The sequence below is a fragment of the Phyllobates terribilis genome, unplaced genomic scaffold (genome assembly GCF_046119375.1).
Source record: "Phyllobates terribilis strain yellow unplaced genomic scaffold, ASM4611937v1 Scaffold_5__5_contigs__length_657084704, whole genome shotgun sequence".
NCBI lineage: Eukaryota > Metazoa > Chordata > Amphibia > Anura > Dendrobatidae > Phyllobates > Phyllobates terribilis.
The window spans coordinates 56,735,638-56,761,208 of record NW_027362765.1 but is presented as its reverse complement, the minus strand read 5'-3'; the positions used below and the strand labels follow the sequence as shown (position 1 = coordinate 56,761,208).

Below are 25,571 nucleotides of genomic sequence, written 5' to 3'. Positions count from 1 at the left end.
CGCACGGCTCTGCTCCATGCATGTCATACACACATGGCTCTGCTCCGTACACCTCATACACGTACTGCTCCACTCCGTACACCTGGCACACGCGCGGCTCCGCTCCGTACGCCTCGTACACGCGCGGCTCCTTACGCCTCGTGCACGCGCGGCTCCGCTCCCCACGCCTCGTACACGCGCGGCTTCGCTCCCCACGCCTCGTACACGCGGCTCCGCTCCCCACGCCTCGTACACGCGGCTCCGCTCCCCACGCCTCGTACACGTGCGGCTCCGCTCCCCACGCCTCGTACACGCGCGGCTCCGCTCCCCACGCCTCGTGCACGCGCGGCTCCGCTCCCCACGCCTCGTACACGCGCGGCTCCGCTCCCCACGCCTCGTGCACGCGCGGCTCCGCTCCATACGCCTCGTACACGCGCGGCTCCGCTCCATACGCCTCGTACACGCGCGGCTCCGCTCCATACGCCTCGTACACGCGCGGCTCCGCTCCATACGCCTCGTACACGCGCGGCTCCGCTCCCCACGCCTCGTACACGCGCGGCTCCGCTCGCCACGCCTCGTACACGCGCGGCTCCGCTCGCCACGCCTCGTACACGCGCGGCTCCGCTCGCCACGCCTCGTACACGCGCGGCTCCGCTCCCCACGCCTCGTACACGCGCGGCTCCGCTTCCCACGCCTCGTACACGCGCGGCTCCGCTCCCCACGCCTCGTACACGCGCGGCTCCGCTCCCCACGCCTCGTACACGCGCGGCTCCGCTCCGTACGCCTCGTACACGCGCGGCTCCCCTCTCCACGCCTCGTACACGCGCGGCTCCCCTCTCCACGCCTCGTGCACGCGCGACTCCGCTCCCCACGCCTCGTGCACGCGCGACTCCGCTCCCCACGCCTCGTGCACGCGCGGTTCCGCTCCTTACGCCTCGTGAACGCGCGGCTCCGCTCCGTACGCCTCGTACACGCGCGGCTCCGCACGCCTCGTACACTCGCGGCTCCGCTCCGTACGCCTCGTACACGCGCGGCTCCGCTCCGTACGCCTCGTACACGCGCGGCTCCGCTCCGTACGCCTCGTACACGCGCGGCTCCGCTCCCCACGCCTCGTACACGCGCGGCTCCGCTCCCCACGCCTCGGACACGCGCGGCTCCGCTCCTTACGCCTCGGACACGCGCGGCTCCGCTCCGTACGCCTCGTACACGCGCGGCTCCGCTCACCACGCCTCGTACACGCGCGGCTCCGCTCACCACGCCTCGTGCACGCGCGGCCCCGCTCACCACGCCTCGTGCACGCGCGGCCCCGCTCACCACGCCTCGTGCACGCGCGGCCCCGCTCACCACGCCTCGTGCACGCGCGGCCCCGCTCGCCACGCCTCGTGCACGCGCGGCCCCGCTCGCCACGCCTCGTGCACGCGCGGCCCCGCTCGCCACGCCTCGTGCACGCGCGGCCCCGCTCACCACGCCTCGTGCACGCGCGGCCCCGCTCCGTACGCCTCGTACACGCGCGGCTTCGCTCCCCACGCCTCGTACACGCGCGGCTCCGCTCCGTACGCCTCGTACACGCGCGGCTCCGCTCCCCACGCCTCGTACACGCGCGGCTCCGCTCCGTACACCTCGTACACGCGCGGCTCCGCTCCGTACGCCTCGTACACGCGCGGCTCCGCTCCGTACGCCTCGTACACGCGCGGCTCCGCTCCGTGCGCCTCGTACACACACGGCTCTGCTCCGTACACCTCGTACACACGCGGCTCTGCTCCGTACACCTCGTACACACGCGGCTCTGCTCCGTACACCTCGTACACGCGCCGCTCCATACACCTCGTACACGCTCGGCTCTGCTACATCCACACTGTAAACTCCTCCTGACCCCACTCATAAACTTCACCTCATCCAGCACCATGACAACCAGCACAGCAGAGTCCTGCATCCACTGAGGCCCCTGATCATGTGACCCCTGACTCCTCCCCTCCTGTGACCTCATCACAGGTCCTGTGCGCACAGAACAGCCATATATGTGGTGGCGGCTCTGCTGGTGGAGGTATGTGGGGTCGCTTGTAAACGATCAATTGATTTTTATAATTTTTTGGGGGAGGGACAGCAATAAGTCACCCACCAGCATATAACCAGTTACAGCAGGGTCGCCCATCCCCCGTCTCCTCTTAGTTTCGCTGCTGTGGCTCCATTCATATTAATGACGCCGGTGGCCTATTCTAGTTCTGGGTGATCGCGTTCAGGTCTACAGACAATGAACACAGTGACAATGTTCATGCAGGTGTCTATCATGGAGAAACCTCTTTAAATAACCTGAACCTTGGTCAAAGGCTTTAATCCATCTCCTTTGGAAATTTTCGAAAAGACCCCAGGTCTTCCCGTGGTAATTATAGACCAGTAAGCTTAAAGGGGTTGTCCGGTCCAAATCGTTAAGGCTGTGTGCCCACTATGCGTTTTTCAAGCATTTTTGCTGCGGAATTTCCGCAGTGAAAACGCTTAAAAACCGCTTGGTAATCCGTGCCCCATGATCCCCAATGAAAATCTGCATGTTCTGTGCCCATGCTGTGGAATTTTCCGCTGTGGAATTTTCCTTGTGGAAAAATCCGCAGCATGTCCATTATTTGTGCGTTTCTGCATGCGGATTTGAGGTCCCAATGCATTTGAAAAACGTGTGGCAAATCCGCATGTAAAAACGCTGCAAAAACGCATGTAAAATCCGCAAGCGTTTTTACTGCCAAGAACATGCAGAAACGCTGCAGAAATTTTCTGCTTCATTTCTGCATCGTGGGCACATAGCCTAAGTCTGCAGTCACTCTGTGTAACTGCAGACTTAAAGATTCCCCCAGCGCAGGCAGTGTGTGCTGCGAGGATTCGCCGGTTTCTTACCCAGGACCAAAGGGTATGTATGAGTTATATATACTCCTGGCCAGAGCCCATCGACGGGCCAGTGGGCACGTGTTTGGAGCAAGGCCCAGTGGGCACGTGTATGGAGCGAGGCCGCGCCCACTAGCTGACGCTGTCACTACTGGACGGGCTGTAGCCAGGAGTGTATATATATATAATACATACATAACCTTCGGCCCTGGGTAAGAAACTGATGAATCCCCGCAGCCCACAGTGCTTTCACTGAGGGATTCATAAGTCTGGAGTCACACAGAGTGACTGCATACTCATCAATTTATACTGGACAACCCCTTTAACATCCATTGTGGGAAAAATGTTGGAGGGGCTTGTAAGGAATGATATACAGGGTATGTGATAGAGCATAATATTATAACTATAACTTTCCACTTCCTGCCGACTCCATCTCAAAAATATCTCCCGAATCCGCACATTCCTCAGCCAAGACTGCAAAAACCCTAGTGCATTCCCTTATCATCTCCTTCGGAGTCGTGGAGTCGGTATAAAATGGACCGACTCCAACTTCTAAAATATATAATAAATTGGGTACAGTAGTTCAATGCAGTTTGTGGGGAATATTTTTTTCATAAGAATTTGGGAAAGTTATGAAATGTCCTATAAATGTCTGCTCTATACCTGATCTAAGGATCTAGACTTTTAGCTGAGATTAATCTGTGCTACAGTAAATTTATCACTTAAACATGAGCCATGTATGAGGGAGTCGGAGTCGTGGAGTCGGTATAAAATGGACCGACTCCAACTTCTAAAATATATAATAAATTGGGTACAGTGGTTCAATGCAGTTTGTGAGGAATATTTTTCCATAAGAATTTGGGAAAGTTATGAAATGTCCTATAAATGTCTGTCCTATTCCTGATCTAAGGGTCTAGACTTTTAGCTGAGATGAATCTGTGCTACAGTAAAGTTATCACTTAAACATGACACCATGTATGAGGGAGTTGGAGTCGTGGAGTCGCAGTTGGAGTCGGTGTCATGGAAATTGAGGAGTCTGAGTCGGAGGTTTGGCTTACTGACTCCACAGACCTGGTCTCCACTAAAGGCTTGTTCTGAATGTTGATCCAGTCAATCAACACTCAGGATCAGAAGGGAAAAACTTGCCCTTTAGGACAGACTGGATAATTCAATATGGATGTATGTAAACCCCATTCCCTTTATCCCATCCCTTTCCTTGGTTGAACTTTATTGACTTGTCTATTTTTCAACCGTATAAACTATGTAAATTTACGACCCAGGTTTAACACTTCAGCTGTCAAATACTCAGTTTTTTTGTTAGTATGCCAGTAGATTAGTAAGTAAATGGAAATATGGCTTCACCATCTTTTTGAGAAATAAAAATTGTATCTACATTTTTCTAACTGTTTGATGAAAAGCCATCATGGCTGTGACCTGACAACAGGTGTCTTCCCTCCACTTTTCTATCAATGTTAACTAGCTTTGATGTGTTCCTCAGTAGACATGCACATCTTGGGGAATACAATGCACCAGACATATATGACCTCCTATAAAACAACACCTAGTCTTACATCAGGGTTTCCCAATCTTTGGGTTCCATAAAGAATAACTAAATTTTATAATAAATCTTTGTAATATATTCCATTATTTCATTTTGCTTTCTTCTGTCCCAAACACCATGTTCAAAGTGTGGTTTTAACTGCCTTGCTCATGCACCTTCATTAACTGCTTTGCCAATGATCTGTACTTGAACACTATTTACAAACGCTCTCCCTATCTGAGCTTTTCTTTTCCCCATGTTCAGACAGTTCATAAATAGCAGTTCAAAGCAGCTACTAAAGCAGCATGAACTAGGCAGTTGAACAGCACTTTAACCCCTTTCTGGCTCAGGGCGTACTAATACGTATCTGTGCCCTGGGCGTATTAGTATGCCTTGGCGATTATCACAGCGAAATCGATCGCAGCATTCCGGTGGCGAGAGGAGGTAAGCGCTATACTTCCCTTTTCTGCCGGCGTCCCATGGCGTCTGAGTCCAGTCCCGGATGTTGCCATGGTGACCCGATGTCATCATGACAACATCCGGGTCACGAGGAGGCAGGAAGTTGCTTTGGTCATGCGCAGTGCGCGACCAAAGTAACTTCTCCCTGTGCAGCGCTGAAAGGCTGTATGACATAGGGATGGTTCTGCATTCCTGTGCTATACAGCCGATCAGGCTGCAAAAAGTGAAAGTCCCATAGTGTGACAAAGTGTAAAAGTAATAAAAATGTCAAAGTGAAAAAAAAAATTGTTAAAAAAATTGTAAAAATATAAAAAAAATGAAAAAAATAATCAAAAACTATATATATATATATATATATATATATATATATATATATATATATATATATATATATATATATATATATATATATATTGTACCCATAAATAAATAAATCTTATGAACAAAAAGCAATAAAATTACACACATTTGGCATCACCGCGTCCGGAATGACCTGACCTATAAAACTGTCCCGCTAGTTAACCCCTTTAGTGAACACGGTAAAAAAATAAATAAAAAACGAAACATAAAATGATATTTTATCATCATACTGCCAAACAAAAAATGGAATAAAACTCGATACAGCTCCAATGGCCGAAAAATAAGTTATAGCTCTCAAAATAAAGCGATGCAAAAACAATTCTTTTTTCTATAAAATAGTTTTTATTGTGTAAAAGTGCCAAAATATGAAAAAATATAAATGTGGTACCGCTGTAAACGTACTGACCCGAAGAATAAAGCTACCTTATCAATTTTACCACACGCAGAACAGCATAAAAAAATCTCAAAAAAACAATTCCTGAACTGTTGGTTTTTGTTTATTCTGCCTTCTAAAAATCAGAGTAGAAAGCGATTAAAAAATGTCACGTGCCCGAAAATGGTACCAATAAAAACGTCAACTTGTCCCGCAAAAAACAAGCCATCACATGACTCTGTCGGCTGAAAGATGGAAAAATTATAGCTCTCAAAATATGGCGATGCAAAAACTAGTCTTTGCAAAAAAATACATCTTTTAGTGTGTGACAGCTGTCAATCATAAAAACCCGATATCATTCTGTTATCTCTGTAGTCGCACCGACCCGAAGAATAAAGTCGTCTAATCACTTATACCGCACGAGGAACGGCGCAAAAAATTAACGCTAGGGTTAGGGTTGGGCTAGGGTTAGGGTTGGGCTAGGGTTAGGGTTGGGCTAGGGTTAGGGTTAGGGTTGGGCTAGGGTTAGGGTTGGGCTAGGGTTAGGGTTGGGCTAAGGTTAGGGTTGGGCTAAGGTTAGGGTTGGGCTAAGGTTAGGGTTGGGCTAAGGTTAGGGTTGGGCTAAGGTTAGGGTTGGGCTAAGGTTAGGGTTGGGCTAAGGTTAGGGTTGGGCTAAGGTTAGGGTTAGGCTAAGGTTAGGGTTAGGCTAAGGTTAGGGTTGGGGTTGGGATTCTTTCAGAAGTAAAGAAAAAAAATGATGATATGGCGACTAATGTTGAGCGCAAGTGCTCGGGTATGCACCGAGTATAGCGGGTGCTCGAGTGACATGCTTAAGTCTCTGCCCCAAATGTTTTGCAGCTGTTACACAGTCAAAAAAACCTCGCGGGGATTGCCTGCCATGCACGAGCGATCCCCGCATGTTTTTTTTGGGGTGTCTAATAACCGTGAAACATGCGGGGCGGAGACTCGAGCATGTCACTTGAGCACCCGTGATACTTGGTGCATACCAGAGTACCCGATGCAAACTCAAATAGCGAGCACTTGCGCTCAAGACTAATGACAACTTATTCAATATGATGACCTAACGTTATCAAATTCTGTGTTGTACCTCTGGGTTCAAAATGTTCACTATACCCCTCGATAAAATCCTGGAGGGGTGTAGTTTCCAAAATGGAGTCACGGGGGGGGGGGGGGGGGGTTTCCACGATTTAGGCAAATCAGGGACTCCCCAAACGCAACATGGCATTTGCTAATTATTCAAGTAAATTTTACATTCAAAAAGGCAAATGGCACTTTTTCCCTTCCGAACCCTGCCGTGCGCCCAAACAGTGGTTTTCCCCCACATATAGGGTATCGGCTTACTCAGGAGAAATTGCACAACAAACTGCATGGTGCAATTTCTTCTGTTACCCTTATGAAAATGCAAAATTGGGGGCTGAAAAACATTTTTGTTGCAAAAATGTGAAAATTTTATTTTTATGGCTCAATGTTCTAAACTTCTGTGAAGCACCTGGGGGTTTAAGGTGCTCACCACACATCTAGATAAGTTCCCTGAGGGGTCTAGTTTCCAAAATGGTGTCACTTGTGAGGGGTTTCCACTGTTTAGGCACATCAGGGGCTCTCCAAACGCAACATGGCGTCCGCTAATTATTCAAGCAAATTTTACATTCAAAAAGTCAAATGGCGCTCCTTCCCTTCCGAACCCTGCCGTGCGCCCAAACAGTGTTTTTTCCCCACATATGGGGTATCTGCGTGCTCAGGGGAAATTGCACAACAAATTTTGGGGTCCATTTTTTCCTGTTACCCCTGCGAAAATAAAAAAAATTGGGTCTAAAGTAACATTTTTGTGAAAAAAGTTAAATGTTTATTTTTTTCTTCCACATTCCAAAGAATCCTGTGAAGCACCTGAAGGGTTAATAAACTTCTTGAATGTGTTTTTAAGCACCTTGAGGGGTGCAGTTTTTAGAATGGTGTCACTTTTGGGTATTTTCTGTCATAAAGACCCATCAAAGAGTGACTTCAAATGTGATGTGGTCCCTAAAAAAATGGTTAAGTAAATTTTGTTGGAAAAATTAGAAATCACTGGTCATCTTTTAACCCTTATAACATCCTAATAAAAAAAAAAAATGTAGTTCCAAAATTGTGCTGATGTAAAGTAGACACGTGGGAAATGTTCTTTATTAACTCTTTTGTGTGACATATCTCTCTGATTTAAGGGCATAAAAATTTAAAATTTTGAAAATTTCAAAATTTTCACCAAATTTCAGTTTTTTCACAAATAAACGCAAGTGATATCGAATAAATTTTACCACAATCATGAAGTACAATATGTCACGAAAAAACATTCTCAGAATCAGGGGGATCCATTGAAGCGTTCCAGAGTAATTACCTCATGAAGTGACAGTGGTCAGAATTGTAAAAATTGGCCCGGTCATTAACGTGCAAACCACCCTCGGGGGTAAAGGAGTTAAACATGGTGTTTGGGACAGAAGAAAGCAAAATGAGACAATGGAGTATATTACAACGATTCATAACTTTTCAAAAGCTGATCAGTAGTTAAATAAAACTAAAGTTTAGTTACTCTTTAAAGGGGTTGTCTTGGATTACGATATTGATGGTCTAATCTTAGTATACAGATTATGATTTAGAATGCGTGAAACCTATCCCATTTTAAGTATTTTTCCACCACCTTGGCTTCTAATATTGAAATCGTTATCAGTGGATGTTGGTACCCAAATCCTCCCCATTCTCAATGAAACAACACCAAGTTTTGCAGACTTCCAAGGTTTCGCGTTTACCTGGTTGTAAAACGAATCAGTTAAGAGTTGTCCAGCTGACAAAAAAGAAAAATCTTTTAACTGAATGCGTGTTGTTAAATCCCCCCTCAATTCCAATTCTGATAATCCTGTGGATTCCTTCATTTTATGTTTACATTGCTGCATTATTAGTAGTAGTGGAGATGCCCGTATGTGATGTGGTTGTTCTGCTCCATGAGGCTACACAGAGATGATATGCAATACATGTTCCCTTACTGTCTCCAGTAATTGTATTATTACATGGGATTCTTTATGATGTTAGATTGGCTCATCTTCCCATTCAGGTCCCTACAATATCGGATACTCTCAGTAGAGATCTTCTATATAAGAGAATTTTACTGAATTGACCAATTAAGAATGGATAATGACAAGGACGAGATGGCGGAGAGGATATTACACCTCACCCTAGAGATCCTCTACCGGCTTACTGGAGAGGTGAGAGATTCTGATGACGTCACATTACATCATTCTTATCTATGGGAATAACAGATGGACAGAACTGGAGAGGTGAGGACTCTGGAAATGTCTGTAGTGAGATTTATTAATGTGTCTCTCCATAACCAGGATTACACAGTAGTAAAGAAGACCTCTAGTGAGCGCTGTCAGGCCCCTGTGTCTGAGGGATGGGGAAGACCCCTGAGCCCAATCACTGGGCCTCCACCTCACCCCCTGATACATGAGGACATCAATGACCAGAAGATCCTAGAACTCGCCTACAAGATGATTGAGCTGCTGACTGGAGAGGTGACACTGCTGGGAATGCTGGGACATTATACAGTAATGCTATGAAGGGAACAGGGGGATGACGGTATCATTGTATGTGTCAGGTTCCTATAAGGTGTCAGGATGTCGCCGTCTATTTCTCCATGGAGGAAAGGGAGTATTTAGAAGGACACAAAGATCTGTACAAGGACGTCATAATGGAGGTTCCCCAGCCCCTCACATCACCAGGTAATAGAACTAAATACACACGGCCTATAATAATTATCTGTATGTAAAGAATGAATTCAGTCCCTGTATGTGTTTCCTCTAGTTCTATCCAGTAAGAGGACAACACCAGAGAGATGCCCCCATCCTCTTCTTCCACCGTACTGTAAGCAAGAAAATCCCGATGTTCCTCAGGATCATCAGGTAGAGGAAGAGAAGGTGTTATGAGATCTCCCCTATGATGTGTAGACGGCTGTGAAGGTCTTGTGTTCAGTCTTAATTCATCTAATAGTATAGAATCATCAATTTATTAGCGACTGTTTTGGTTGTCATGTTTATTTTGAATAGAAAAAAATCATAAATTATTTTATGCAATATCTCCAAATGTCTGTGACTTTTACAATATTTATTTCAGGGTAACGATATGAACAATATTATTATAGAGACATTTGTGATTGGTGATGAGCGGTGTAAAGAAGAGATTTCTACAGATGACTATCCAGGTGAGTAGTAACCACTAAATGCAGAGAGGAGTCATATCAGGGTAAATTATAAAAATGGGGTTTAACTACATAAAAAAATAAAAATTCCAGGTATGTGTGACCAATTTAACAATCATTTTAATGCCAATCCAGGTTGTGTTGAGCAGGTTACCCATGATGAATGATTTCCTCCTTATACGTCTTTTATAGCATACTTTTCTCTTATATTGGGTCCTTCCCTTGTTAGCAGTGGAGGATATTTTGATCAGAAAATTCTGCCATGGTGCAATTTATGTAGCTTTGCTTTCAGAAGTGCCAAAATATTAGGGCCTTGATGACCACCTTTGGAAACGCTATAAATGTTCCTCTCTGGTCTTCACACGGTAAAATGTGCACATTGTACAATTCAATCTGTATAATGTGTACTTTCAGTTTATTTTTATACATTGTCAGCATATAATTCTCTGACTTCACTCCTTCTGAATCTTTGCTCAAGCAGGGTCATAGACAGTCTGCTCTCATTTCTCTCAGTTATGAATACCGCTGTAGTTCTGCAAGCAGCAAGGTACTTTGATTAAGTGTATGCAAGTTATCATGTTAGAAGAAAGAGCTATAGTCCAGTATTGGGCGTGCAAAGTCCTGCTGTATTTTTCCTGTAACTTCCAGGAAGCGGGTTGCTTTCTAAGATGGAGGGTTCAATTTTGGTGTAATTTTCTTTATTCCCTAAACTTGTAGGTGTTCCCTGATATATTTTCACACAACTTATACATTATCAGGCAATCACTTGCCCTCTGAATTGGAAGGAACTGGTAGCAATGAAGACTTCCTTTAAAATGTACCAGAGACTCATCTGTGAATAAGCACTTCATACTTGGCACTGAAATGTTCTGTGAGGGGCCTAAGTTTATGGAAGCCAGCATAATTTGGGTCCACTTGGGGTGGGCATAGTGCATTTTCGGCATGTCAAAATTTCAGAATTGCTTCAAAACAAACATGACCTGGCAATGCGAACATTGGCATATGGTATGGGATTTCTGTGTTCCTAAAGCCCCCAAATTTCACCATGTTTGTGGCATCTATTGGGGTCAACCTGTGGGGTTTAGCATACATAAAGGTGAGGTGTTGGGAAAGCAATTGTTGAGCATAATCATTAGTTACATTGACCAAATTATTAAAAAAAATGTGTGCAAGAGACAGTGGTGGAGTAATGATTACGATTGAGGGGTGCTAGTGAGTTTTTGCAGGAGTAGTGATCACAAGAATATGAAATCACTGGCAAAAAAAAAAGAATGCCAGCACTTATAGAGTGAATTTATCAATGCAAATCAAATTTGTGTTTAATCTTTAGGAATTAGTTGAACCCAGCTAATTTGTACAATTTGTGATTTCCTTTCCGTGCATCTGCTAAAATAGCCACCACCATTTCACACATTGCATAACATTGCATCAGAGAAGGATGCTATAACATCTGGCAGGCTTCCCCATAATGCCTTGCAGCTATCACAACAGATGCTATAGCACAGAAAATCAGGAGGGGCTGTTATAGCCTGCATAAAAGCAGAAGAAGTGAATGCAGCAGCCATTTTGTGGTGAATCTGGATAACGAGAAGACGTCACAGCTTAGCCATAGAGAAAGGGGGAGAAAGGGGTAAAACACTGTTGAAATTGTACAGATTATGTCTGACAGCAGAGCAGTGAGGAAGATTAGTGTGTGAGGAAAGGAGAATAGATTCATACATGTTTTCAGGGCAATTGGAGACTTTGGAGTATTTTTGATTCACCACAAATTGAATATCTCTAGAAAATTTGGTGAAGCTGGCAAATTCGAATATCAAAAGATTCACACATCTTTACCAGCTGTCTTGCTAAGACGGGAGAAAGAGGTTAGTCTTGTTGGGTTTTTTTGTGTTTTTTTTCCTTTAGAATTTGGCAGCACAATTCACGATCCCTCCTCTCAGACGACTGCCATACTAAGCCATATGCGATGCATAGAGATGGGGATAATCAGGAAAGATTGCCTCTTTGCTGTTGCAGAGTTGTGATTGATCAATCGATGTTAAGTGAAAAATCACAGACGTCTACGAGATGGTACAGGATCCTGTATTATCAGCTGTGTATAGAGGTGTTGACTGTCATCAGGGGCATAACTATCGCTGCCACACCCATGTGATTGCATGACCAGCGCACATATTCCAGCGGACGCACATTAAGCTGAAATGCATTGCAGTGCACAGAACCGCCAGGTCCCTGCATCACAATACACGGTGCCAACCAATCAGAGGCCAGCAGCTGACGTCAGTGTACAAGTTACTGGCCACGCATGACAGTGCACTGCCCGTTGCTTGTACACTGAAGTCAGCTGCCGGCTACAGGAGGAGACACCGTTCATCGTGGGAGCTAGAGGTGATTAGAATTGTTTTTTTATGCATTAAAGAACAGCAGCAGGATGGGGAACATATATATCAGGATGGGGGACATGTATACAAGGATGAGGGACATATATATATCAGGATGAGCCCAGGATGAGGGACATGTATATCAGGATGGGCACAGGATGGGGGACATATACCATGATAATAGACATAAATACAAGGAAGAGGCCTGGGATGGGGGACATGTATACCAGGAATGGGCCAAGGATGGGGGACATATATACTAGGATGAGCCCAGGATGGGTGACATGTATACCATAAAGGGGCCCAGGATGAGGGACATGTATATCTGGATGGGGGACATGTATACCAGGAAGAGGCCCAGGATGAGGGACATATATACCAGGAAGGGGCCCAGGATGGGGGACATGTATACCAGGAATGGGCCAAGGATGGGGGACATATATACTAGGATGAGCCCAGGATGGGTGACATGTATACCATAAAGGGGCCCAGGATGAGGGACATGTATATCTGGATGGGGGACATGTATACCAGGAAGAGGCCCAGGATGAGGGACATATATACCAGGAAGGGGCCCAGGATGGGGGACATGTATACCAGGATGAGCCCAGGATGGGAAACATATATACCAGGATGGGGACATCTATGCTTGAAAGGGTTCCAGGATGGGGGATATTAGTACAGGACAGGGGTCATTACTACATAATGGGAGAGGGGCGGCAACACATATGTCCTTATAGGATTTAGAACTCTACAATGGCCCAAACATCTGACCAACATGCAGTGGGGGCCCAGGTCCAAATGTTGCATTTGATCCCATCGGACTCTAGCTACGCCACTGTCTGTCATTGTGATCATACCTCTGCTGATAAGGAGCCTGCTGAAAACGCTGAAATATGAGTCAGCCTGTGTGTCCAGTGTGAAAATTGCAAGATTACTAAATTTGTTAATAAAAAAAATTGCTGTGTTTTTTTTAAGTACATGTAACACAAGAAACGGATATAAACAACAGTCGTGTTCTAATGAAAACTTTCCTTTAAAGCCCATGACGTACTACTACGCGTCTGTGCCCTGGGACTTAAGAGCCTGAGCCGTATTATTATGTCATGGCGATCGCGCGCGCACACAGGCTGTGCGTGCGCGATCGCCGCCGGTTGTCAGCTGATTGTAACAGCTGACACCCAGTACTATGTGCAGGGAGCGGTCCCACACCGCTCCCGGCACATTAACCCCCTCAGTGCTGCGATCGAAGTCGATCGCAGCATTGTGGTGGCTAAGTGGAGGTGATCGGTATACTCACCTCCTCTTCCGGCCTCCAGCGCTGTCTGCCGCGGCTTCCCGGGTGTTGCCATGACGACCCGATGGCGTCATGACAACATCCGAGTCACCAGACAGCAGGAAGATTTTTTTGGTCATGCGCAGTACATGACCAAACTATCTTCTCACTGTGCAGCGCTGACAGCCTGCATAGCACAGGGATGGTGCTCCCTGAAAGTCCCATAGTGGGACAAAGTAAACAAATAAAAAAACTGTCAGAAAGTGAAAAAAAAAAAAAAATCCACCAAAAATAAAAATATAATGTACCCATCAATAAATATTATGAAAAAACAAACAAACAATAAAAGTACACATATTTGGTATCGCCGCGTCCGGAACGACCTGACCTATAAAATTGTCCCACTAGTTAACCCCTTCAGTGAACACGGTAAAAAAAAATAAAATAAAAAACAAAGCAAAAAACAATGCTTTATCATCATACCACCAAACAAAAAATGGAATAACACGCGATCAAAAAGACGGATATAAATAAAAATGTTACCGCTGAAAACGTCATCTTGTCCCGCAAAAAACAAGCCACCACTCGGCTCTATCATCCGAAAAATCAAAAAGTTATAGCTCTCAGAATAAAGCGATGCAAAAAAAAAAAATTTCTCTAAAATAGCTTTTATTGTGTAAAAGCCCCAAAACATAGAAAAACGATATAAATGTGGTACCGATGTAAACGTACTGACCCGAAGAATAAAGCTACCTTATCAATTTTACCACACACGGAGTAGAATAAAAAAAATAATAAAAAAAAACAATTCCTGAATTGTTGGTTTTTGTTTATTCTGCCTCCAAAAAGCTGGAATAGAAAGCGATCAAAAAATATTACGTGCCTGAAAATGGTACCAATAAAAACGTCAACTCATCCCGCAAAAAACAAGCCGTCACATGACTCTGTCGGCCAAAATATGGAAAAATTATAGCTCTCAAAATATGGCAATGCAAAACCTAGATTTTACAAAATATGTGTCTTTTAGTGTGTGACAGCTGTCAATCATAAAAACCCGATATGATTCTGGTATCTCTGTAGTCGCACCGACCTGAAGAATAAGGTCGTCTAATCACTTATACAGCACTAGGAACGGCGTAAAAAATAAACACTAGGACTGGGGTTGGGGTTAGGGTTGTGCTAATGGTAGGGTTGGGGTTAGGGTTGGGCTAGGGTAGGGTTAGGGTTTTTTTTTTTTTTTTTCAAAAGTAAAAAAAATAAAAAATAAATGACGATATGACAACTAGTGTTGAACGCAAGTGCTCGCTACTTGAGTTTGCATCAGGTGCTCGGGTATGCATTGAGTATCGCGGGTGCTCGAGTCTCCGCCCCATATGCTTCGCGGCCAAAAAAACCCACAGGGATTGCCTGCCATGCACGAGTGATCCCCTCATGTTTTTTTGGGGGTGTCTAATAACCGTGAAACATGCGGGCGGGAACTCGAGCATTTCACTTGAGGACCCGTGATACATGGTGCATACCTGAGTACCCGATGCAAACTCAAGTAGCGAGCACTTGCGCTCAAGACTAATGACAACTTATTCAATATGATGACCTAATGTTATCAAATTCTGTTTGGTACCTCTGGGTTCAAAATGTTCACTATACCCCTTGATAAAATCCTTGAGGGGTGTAGTTTCCAAAATGGGGTCACTTGTGGGGGGTTTCCACTATTTAGGCACATCAGGGGCTCTCCAAACGCGACATGGCGTCCGCTCTCGATTCCAGCCGATTTTGCGTTCAAAAAGTCACACAGTGCTCCTTCCCTTCTGAACTCTGCCGTGCACCCAAACACTGTATTTTCCCCACATATGTGGTATTGGCGTACTCAAGAGAAATTGCACAAAAGTTTTTGGGGTCCATTTTCTCCTCTTACCCTTGGGAAAATAAAAAAATTGGGGCTAAAACATCATTTTTGTGGAAAAAGTTCGATTTTTTTTTTTTTTTCACGGCTCCATGTTATAAACTTCTGTAAAGGACTTGGGGGTTCAAGGTGCTCACCACACACCTAGATAAGTTCCCTGAGAGGTCTAGTTTCCAAAATGGTGTCACTTGTGGGGGGTTTCCACTGTTTAGACACATCAGGGGCACATCCGCTAATTATTCAAGCAAATTTTACAATCAAAAAGTCAAATGGCGCTCCTTCCCTTCCGAACCCTGCCGCACGCCCAAACAGTGGTTTTCCCCCACATATGGGGTATCTGCTAACTCAGGAGAAATTGCACAACAAACTGCACAGTGCAATTTCTTCTGTTATCCTTATGAAAATTCAAAAGTGGGGGCTGAAAAACATTTTTGTGGGAAAAATGTGAAAATTTTATTTTTACGGGTCAATGTTATAAACTTCTGTGAAGCACCTGGGGGTTTAAGGTGCTCACCACACATCTAGATAAGTTCCCTGAGGGGTCTAGTTTCCAAAATGGTATCACTTGTGGGGAGTTTCCACTGTTTAGGCACATCAGGGGCTCTCCAAATGCAACATGGCGTCCGCTAATTATTCAAGCAAATTTTACATTCAAAAAGTCAAATGGCGCTCCTTCTCTTCCGAACCCTGCCGTGCGCCCAAACAGTGTTTTTTCCCCACATATGGGGTATCTGCGTGCCCAGGGGAAATTGCACAACAAATTTTGGGGTCCATTTTTTTCTGTTACCCCTGCGAAAATAAAAAAAAATTGGGTCTAAAATAACATTTTTGTGAAAAAAGTTAAATGTTAATTTTTTTCTTCCACATTCCAAAAATTCCTGTGAAGCACCTGAAGGGTTAATAAAGTTCTTGAATGTGATTTTGAGCACCTTGAGGGGTGCAGTTTTTAGAATGGTGTCACTTTTGGGTATTTTCTGTCATAAAGACCCCTCAAAGTGACTTTAAATATGATGTGGTCCCTAAAAAAATGTTTTTGTAAATTTTGTTGAAAAAATGAGAAATCACTGGTCAACTTTTAACCCTTATAGCTCCCCAATAAAAAAAAATTTGGTTCCAAAATTGTGCTGATGTAAAGTAGACATGTGGGAAATGTTATTTATTAATTATTTTGTGTGACATATCTCTCTGATTTAAGGGCATAAAAATCAAATTTTGAAAATTGCAAAATTTGAAAATTTTTCGCCCAATATCCGTTTTTTTCACAAATAAACGCAAGTGATATCGAAGAATTTTACCACAATCATGAAGTACAATATGTCACGAAAAAACATTCTCAAAATCAGGGTGATCCGTTGAAGCGTTCCAGAGTAATTACCTCATAAAGTGACAGTGGTCAGAATTGTAAAAATTGGCCTGGTCATTAACGTGCTAACCGCCTTGGGTTGTAAAGGGGTTAAGTAAAAAGATAAACATTCCCTCCCACATTCCCCAAAGATGCCCATATCATTTAATCTGATGCAATTTTAACATCTTGGTAATGTTAGAATCTCTAACATTTCTAATTGCTCTGTTATCTAGAGATAACCAAGCTTGGAAAAAATCTAAACATCTTGGCTATATCTGAAGATAGTGCCTGAACGTTTAGGTGGGCTTTCCTGGTGCCACCTAAGCACTTGAATTTTGTAGGGTTGTCTTTTAGGATAAGAATCGATGAGCTGACTTAGATCATAAAAGCAGAAGACCTAGCTTTCTGCATATAGTCTATTTGTCCTGGATGGAGTGAGTAACTCCAATCTGCCTGAGTTCTTCAGTCGGTGGTAATGGGGTTTCCCCCTGGAAAAGATTTAGAAAAATCCAGGTTCTGTTCAAGATGACAATCTTAAACGCAATCTCATAGCTAGTCTGGAAGACAAAGCTACTGCAGACTCTAGAGAGTCAGGGGTTGGATAATGCCCCACCATGACCTTCAAGAGGGTTAATCTTTTTTTATGTAATGAGCTTAGAGTGGGCTAAAAAAAAACATATGGCAGAAAAAATGGTAAATATATCGCTCGCGATACTGCTTAATCACATGACCTTAGTCTCATTTAGCCTGGTGCCACTCCATCTGCTGACCCACAGAAAGATGTCAAATGGAAAAGGACAGCACATCCATTCTGGAATAAAAATCTTCAAGCTTTGAGTATCCACAACATTAAAAAACATGAACTGGTGATGGAAAATTCACTCTTGAATATGCCGTCACCAATTCATGGTTTTTAACGTCATGGATACTCAAAGCTTGAAGGTTTTTATTCCATAATGGATGTGCCGTCCTTTTGCATAAAAAACGTATGCTCATCTCCTAGACCAGCGATGATTATCTGCTTTTGATTCTGCATTCCCCACTGGTATCTTTGCATTAACTTCCATGGGGGCAATCGCATTTCGATTGCAGACAATTGGCAGCCTACCCATTTCATCTAAACAAGAAACCTGTGCTGCTTTCTTATTGAGAGTAAAGAGTGACGAGACTGCATCAATTCAGGAGATGAGTATATATTTTTTGTTACTCTACTTTGGGCCCATTAACTTTTAAAGTAGGGGACAACTGCTTTAATGCTAATCAGCCATATACACAAATGGAATTGGTGACCGTGTATTGGCCGCGTATCTTGCAGCATCACCACTCGAGTGACCATGGACAGCAGCTAGTGTGAAGCTAAAGTGCAGTAGGCCAGCCTGGTGGCCTAACATTATCATCTATTAGTTCCTGGTTTGAAGTCTATTGTTGCCACCACTCGTTAAATTTTACTTCAATTTATATAGAAATGTGATATAATGAATAATAATATCTTATAAATAATACAAAGTGTCAAGGTTCTGTTATTGAAAAATATATATTTTTTCTTGGCAGATGATTTCACAAGGAGCTCAAATGATTATCTGATATTACCAGAATTTAAAGCAGAAGATCATGATATTACACCATATACACATGAAGAGCATGCCATTATCCCAGATATATCTCCAGCCGTTCACAGCAAAAATCTACCATCTGATTCTTTTCAACAGTATCGATCTTCTATTAACCAATATAAAAATGACACCAGGGATGCTGAACATCAAAAAGCTTTTACATGGGAAACACCATTTTCATGTTCAGAATGTGACAAATCTTTTAAGCAGAAATCACAGCTTGTCAGACATCAGAAAAATCACACAGGAGAGAAACCATTTTCCTGTTCAGAATGTGGAAAATGTTATAGCAATAAATCAAGACTAGTTAGACATCAGAGAATTCACACAGGAGAGAAGCCATTTTCCTGTACAGAATGTGGAAAATGTTTTAATCAGAAAACAAATCTTGTTACACATTTGAAAATTCACACAGGAGAGAAGCCATATTCATGTTTAGATTGTGGGAAATGTTTTAAACAGAAAGCGGAGCTTGTTACACATTTGAGAATTCATACAGGGGAGAAGCCATTTTCATGTTCAAAATGTGGGAAATGTTTTATAGGCAAAGCAACTCTTGCTACACATGAAAGAACTCATTCAGGGGAAAAACCATTTTCATGTTCTGAATGTGGGAAATTATTTTACCGGAAAGCTTCTTTAGATGTACATCAGAAAATTCACTCAGGGCAGAAGCCATATGTATGTTCAGAATGTGGAAAATGTTTTGTGATGAAACATTACCTTGTTGTACATCAGAGATCTCATACAAGGGAGAAGCCATTTTCCTGTTCAGAATGTGGGAAATGTTTTATAGGTAAATCAAATCTTGTTATACATCAGAGAATTCACACTGGGGAGAAGCCATATTCATGTTCAGAATGTGGGAAATGTTTTACAGAAAAATCAAAACTTGTTATACATCAGAGAACTCATACAGGGGAGAAACCATATTCATGCTTAGAATGTGGAAAATGTTTTACAGAAAAATCAAAACTTATTATACATCAGAGAACTCATACAGGAGAGAAACCATATTCATGTTCAGAGTGTGGGAAATGTTTTCCAGAAAAATCAAAACTTGTTAAACATCAGAGAATTCACAAAAGTAAGTAACATTTTTTAATCCTTTTATTGACATATTGTACAAGAAAACAATGCAGCAGTTACAATCAAGATCACATAAAAAGGGAAAGCAACTGGTTATTAGAAAATGTATATAATTAGTAAGATACATTTGTTATTCAACAGTAAATATAGTAAAAATCTATATAAATTCATTATGTGTATAAAACTGTATACATTTGCATATACTATACTCTTCATTGTACCTCTTGTAACTCTAGGGAATCCTGTATGTACTAGTAACTAAGATTAATTGCATATTTCTGATGAGGCGGAACTTATGCTTTAATAAAATTGTAGTTTTATATCTCTGTCCTGTTAGTCCTTGCCTCTTTTTAATACCTGACAATATCCTGCTGGCCTAAGGACTCATTCAGATGTCTGTTTTTGTCTTGTACGTGAAAAAAGTTCTCATTTTCATTAGTGCTTAATCAATGTGTCACTTTTTACCATCAGTATTTCATTAGTTTTTCCTATATGCAAAAAACAGTTGGAGGTTGTTAAAAAATGCATACCACCAGGATGCCATCAACGTGCTGTCCATTTTATTCACTGGCCCTTTAAATGCAGGTGATTGCAAACAGTTTTTTTTGTCTGTGATCTACAAGTACACCCAAATTATTCTCAACAAGTAACTCTTAATTTTGTTTACATTACGACATATGCGTTGTAGCATAGATAGGAAGGCTAGGGTTAAATCCCAGCTCGGCAGTGTTTGATTAGAAGCACCTGCAGTGTTTCTATAAGAAGCAGGAAGTAGGATCATTGTGTAGCAGTCTCCTGAGAGAATGTCTGTCCTGCTGGATGGAGCAGAGGTGAATGTGTTAGCTGGTGAATGCATACACTGTGGGTACCAGACTAGATGTGTCTTGAAGCTGAAGAGAGAGACTGGACAGAATCCCTCTCTGAGAAGAGTCTGCACAGGCTGTGTGCAGAGAACAGCAAGTATTGGTGGTTGATATGAACAATAGCTGTTTGACCGACCTGGGGCTACCTCAGCGTGTATGAATAGCTAGGGCCTGTTCTGTTTTGTTAGTGCCTGGACAAAGGCTAGCTTCAGTTTGTTTTGGTGCTGTGCAACCTGTGGAAAGCAATAAAAACTGCATGTGTTTGGACCAAAACTGCATTGCCTGTGTGAATGCTACGTAAAGCCCAATGCCTACCAGAGCGAGTAAACCCCTACAATATGTAGTATACTAGTACACAGATACAGGAAGTCCCCGATTTAGGAATATCCGACTTATTTACAACCCATAGTTACGAACTATTGATGTTGAAAAGAAAACAACAGATAACTGTTCACGTTACTCACCTTATTGCTAACCTCTCCAGCAGCCCTGCTGCTTGGTTCCCACCATCCGGTCATCTTTTCGCTACTGTTGAGTGCCACCTCTCTGGCATTTCACTATAAGTAGTGACTTCCGGCTGCCGGAAGTCTTGGCCTACAATAAAGAAGCTGGAGATGCCGCGTGATGGGATGAAGAGGACCAGACGACAGGCATCGAGGTAGCAGGAGAGGTAAGTGATGAAGTGTGTATTGGTAAAAATAAAAAAATCGAATACCTTTCCTGCCGCCTCGCTGCCTACCATCTGGTCCACTTTTTTTCCGATCGTCGCGAGCCACATATCTAGCCTCTTCATTATGGACTAGCACATTCAACAGCGTCCAGCCCTCGGAGGTAACTTTATGTGATTATATTGCTATCTTACAACGGGAAGTAATCTCTGAGGCCTGGATATGGATGGAATTCCTTGGGTATACTGAAGAGGCCGGATATGCAGCACGTTACAATGTAAAGAGGAGGACCAGATGGCGAGTAGCGGGGCTGCCTAGAGAGGTCAACGATGATGTATTATGAGGATGTGTTTTTTTGGGGACTTTTGCGGCCCTGTTCCGACATAAATTTAGGTTACGGACAAACCAACAGAGAACCTATTTTGTTTAGTTTGAAATCCAGGTGCTGCCTGTACATAACTTTATTGATTTAATAAAAGTGTTTTCTGGTAGTTTCTATTTTAATAAAGGTATTTTTTTGCATCATATTATTGCCGGGTGTATTTCCCCATTTGACCAGATCAGTATTTTGTGGCTGCTTGATGGGAGCACTGCAAACTGCCTCCATCCTGCCTGTATCCCTCTTTTGATTAGCTAATGTGGAGAAACAATGATGTCGCGCTATGGAAGATGCAGCGGCCACGGAATAACGGTCTGGCTGGTGGACAAGGGTCCAAAAAATCAATTTGCTGACCTGTACTCCCCAATGCCAATGAGGCAGCTTGGTATTAGTCAAAAGTTTTATCTGTTGTCCCTTAGCTGACCATAACCCACCCTCAATATTATCCTGCTGCTAACTTCACCCGTTTCTATTGGGAAGAGCCACAGGCTCTTTTATATGGTATTTTCTTTTGGTGATGAGGCAATTAGTTTTAGGGACTTGGTAACAAGAAATACCACTGGCTGAGCCCAGACCTCAACATTAGTAATGAAAGAGGTGCTAAGTTTACATTTCTAAAATTAGCAGGAGAGCATTCTGATACAAAGAGAATACAATACTATCATTTGAAAAATGAGATTCTGAAAGCACAATCCCTAAAAGAGGGAACAATAGGAAGCATTTAAGGAAACTAGGATGGATGAACACAGTACTTAAACACATGCTAAAAAGGAAGAAAGAAATGGAAAGAGGGAGACATATCTAAAGAAGAATATAATGCTGTCTGCAGAACCTGCTGGGCATGCATCAGATTAGTTAAAGCTGATAATGAATTAAGGCGTGCCAGAGACGTCAAAAGCAATAAGAAAGGATTTTGGGGGTATGTCAAAAGTAAAAGAAAAGTCAATGCCACTATAGGATTTTTACAGTATGAAAATGGTAAAGTTGTGAAAAATAATGCTGAGAAGACCTAACTTTTAAATTCCTATTTTGCTTCTGTGTTTTCTAAAAAAGTAAATATAAAATTAACTGATCTTCACTACACTATTGAAGGAATAGAAGAATCCACTCTATCTATAAACAGATAGTGAGGGAATACTTAGCTAACATAAATTAATTCAAATCTCCAAGTCCAGATGAATTCTATCCTAGGGTACTGAAGGAGATAGCAGAGGAAATTATTGAACCACTCTCCATAATCGATGAAAATTCTTGAAGAATAGGAGAAGTCCCAGAAGAAAGGAGAAGAGCAAATGTTGTTCCTATCTTCAAAAAGAGGAAGAAGGGTGGACCCAGGGAACTATAGGCCAGTGAGCCTTACTTCTATACCAGGAAAGATCTTTGAAAAAATCATTAAACAACCTGTATGCAAGTACCTTTATAAGAATGAAGTGATTAACCAGAGCCAGCATGGGTTTGTAACTAATAAGTCATGTTAGACTAACTTAATTTCCTTTTATGACAGAATAACTGACTGGGTGGATCAGGGAAACGCCGTAGATATAGTATATCTTGACTTCAGCAAAGCATTTGACAAAGTATCTCATACCATTTTTATTGAAAAAATGACGAAATATGGAATGGACAAGGAAACTGTTAGGTGGATTCATAACTGGCTTAGTGAGCAGACCCAAAGAGTGGTCACAAATGGTTGCAAGAATGTCTCAAGTGGGATACCACATGACTGTTCTGGGCCCTGTGTTGTTCAACATCTTTATCAATGATTTAGATGAGGGAATTGAGGGTAAACTGATTAAATTAGCTGATGACACAAAGCTAGGAGGCATAGTCAGTGCTAGTTGGCCATTTTTCATAAGGTTCTAACTACATCTGCTAACTCTTGGTTTAGCTTTGCTGAATATAAATATAACCATTTTCCTGTTAAGTTGCAGACCAAATTAGTGTATGTTGACACAAAGTAAATTTGTTATGGATATTTTTGGAACTGTATTCCTTGCATCCAGATGGGGTGTTAAAGTAATACAACGTGAGCCACAATAACAAGCCCGGTTTCCTTTGTGTGGTTTCAAGAGGATGATGCATGTTGAGCTTCATTTATCAAAACTGTCTTACAAGAAAACTATTTTTGTTGCCTAATGTCCAGCTGCCATTTTATGAGATCAGCCAGAGTATTATGATAGTGGATGCCGATGTACACACAGAATCATTCACAGAAGCTCAAGAATCTTCTGTTCCATTTCCGAACCTTCTATATTAGTAATAAGCAGTACACATGGTTTGTACAAAATAATCCCAATAGACGTGCATAAGCGAAACAAACACATACTTGTTATCAAATTCCCAACCATCATTAAAATATACAAAATCCCTAAAAACACAAGACCCCCCCCCCCCCAACAAAAAAAAATCAATTAAAATAAGCAAAGGAGGGAACCTGATGTTCAAACATCACTAACAGTATGCGGTATTGTAATTCAGAAACTTAAAACATAATTAGCAGGAGTTGAATGATTAAACTAAAACATGATTGGCAAGAATGAATTAAAAGAATGAGCCACTAGATGATACTAGGAGATTGCATAAACTATATAATATCAAAGTATACAGGCAAGAAGTAGTAAAATTAGTACAGTATATGCATTTACAGACAATAGACAAATACAGATTTGCAATAAAAGCCTAAAGCCAAGTACAGAGTATATAGATTCAGCAATAAAACTTCACCACTAGTGTTGAGCCACCCCCGTAGTGTTCGGGTTCGGTTCGGTTCGTCGAACACCGGGATGTTCGAGGAACTGTTCGTCGAACTGTTCGTCGAACACCTTAGAACACCGTCGAACACCGTTAAAACCAATGGCAGGCAAACAAAAACACATAGAAACACATAGAAAACACCTTCAAAGGTGTCCAAAAGCTGACAAACTGCTCAGAAGACACTCTTTAAAAAAGCCGGCCGGCAAATTCAGCAGCGGCATACACCGGTACCCGACAATTTAGACAAGAAGGAATAGAGCATCACACATAGATTAGATAGATAGAAACATGTCAGTCACATATATATGAAGTACAGTGACAGTGTTGGTTACTGCACTTGTCATTTAGTGTAAAGGATTTATTAAAAAAAAATATTAGTGTTTTCATGCACCGTCTCTTTAAAAAAGCCGGCCGGCAATTCAGCAGCGGTACCCGACAATTTAGAACAGAAAGAATAGAGCTTCACACATAGATTAGATAGATAGAAACATGTCAGTCACATATATAATAAGTACAGTGACAGTGTTGCTTACTGTACTTGTCATTTAGTGTAAAGGATTTATTTAAAAAAATAAGGGTTTTCATGCACAGTCTCTTTAAAAAAGCCGGCCGGCAATTCAGCATCTGTACCCGACAATTCAGAACAGAAAGATAGAGCATCACACATAGATTAGATAGATAGAAACATGTCAGTCACATTTATAATAAGTACAGTGACAGTGTTGGTTACTGTACTTGTCATTTAGTGTTAAAATAAAGGATTTATTAAAAAAAAAATTGGCGTGGGGTTTCCCGTAATTTTAGTCTCTAGCGGAGGTTAAGCAGACGGCTGGGGCAGATGTTTGAAGCCTGGGAATGGGGTAATACCCATGGAGCTTCCCAGACTACTAATATCAGCCCCCAGCTGAATACCTAGCCTTTACTAGCTATTAAAATGGGGGACCCCCCAAAAAAATGACGTGAGGTACCCCCTATTTAATAGCTAGCAAAGGCTAGGCAGACAGCTGGGGGCTGATATTAATAGCCCAGGAAGGGTGCCATGAATATTGGCCCCCTCCCAGGCTAGAAACACCAGCCGTCAGCCGCCCCAGAAATGGCGCATCCATAGGATGCGCCAATTCTGGCACTTAGCCTCGCTCTTCCCACTGCCCTGTAGCGGTGGCAGTGGGGTAATAGGGCTGGGGTTGATGTCAGCTTATAATGCCAGCTGACATCAAGCCCAGGTTAGTAATGGAGAGGCGTCTATAAGACACCCCCATTACTAACCTCATAGTGAAAGTTAAAAAAAACACAAACACCCAGAATAAAGTCCTTTAATTGAAATAAACACACAATTCTTTATTGTTCTAAATTAAACCATACTTACCATCACGCCCATTCCAGCTGAAGCCAACGATCTCCTGCAATAAAAGAAAAATAATAAACCAACATCATCCTTACCTTTCCATGGTTCCCAGGACAGCTTCAGCTCTGCTACA

The 25,571-nt window shown here is 42.8% G+C and overlaps 1 protein-coding gene and 1 pseudogene across 1 annotated transcript; both read left to right on the top strand.

Moving 5' to 3' along the window:
* The window catches only part of LOC141271443 (uncharacterized), a 255,758-nt pseudogene extending 236,042 nt beyond the window's left edge, over positions 1 to 19,716 (top strand).
* LOC141271970 (gastrula zinc finger protein XlCGF66.1-like) lies at positions 1,952 to 18,413 on the top strand. The gene is made up of 7 exons (XM_073682224.1): positions 1,952 to 2,023; positions 8,683 to 8,833; positions 8,963 to 9,142; positions 9,226 to 9,349; positions 9,432 to 9,529; positions 9,769 to 9,828; positions 18,279 to 18,413. The coding sequence occupies exons 2-6, from the start codon at positions 8,756 to 8,758 to the stop codon at positions 9,778 to 9,780; spliced, it is 492 nt and encodes a 163-aa protein (XP_073538325.1). The 5' UTR covers positions 1,952 to 2,023; positions 8,683 to 8,755; the 3' UTR covers positions 9,781 to 9,828; positions 18,279 to 18,413.
* Positions 19,717 to 25,571: the final 5,855 nt, after the last annotated feature.

Coding starts and splice junctions, on each gene's coding strand:
- LOC141271970 (XM_073682224.1), top strand. CDS start 8,756: ATGGATAATGACAAGGACGAGATGGCGGAGAGGATATTACACCTCACC. Junction 8,834..8,962: donor TCTACCGGCTTACTGGAGAG/GTGAGAGATTCT, acceptor CTCCATAACCAG/GATTACACAGTAGTAAAGAA. Junction 9,143..9,225: donor TTGAGCTGCTGACTGGAGAG/GTGACACTGCTG, acceptor TGTATGTGTCAG/GTTCCTATAAGGTGTCAGGA.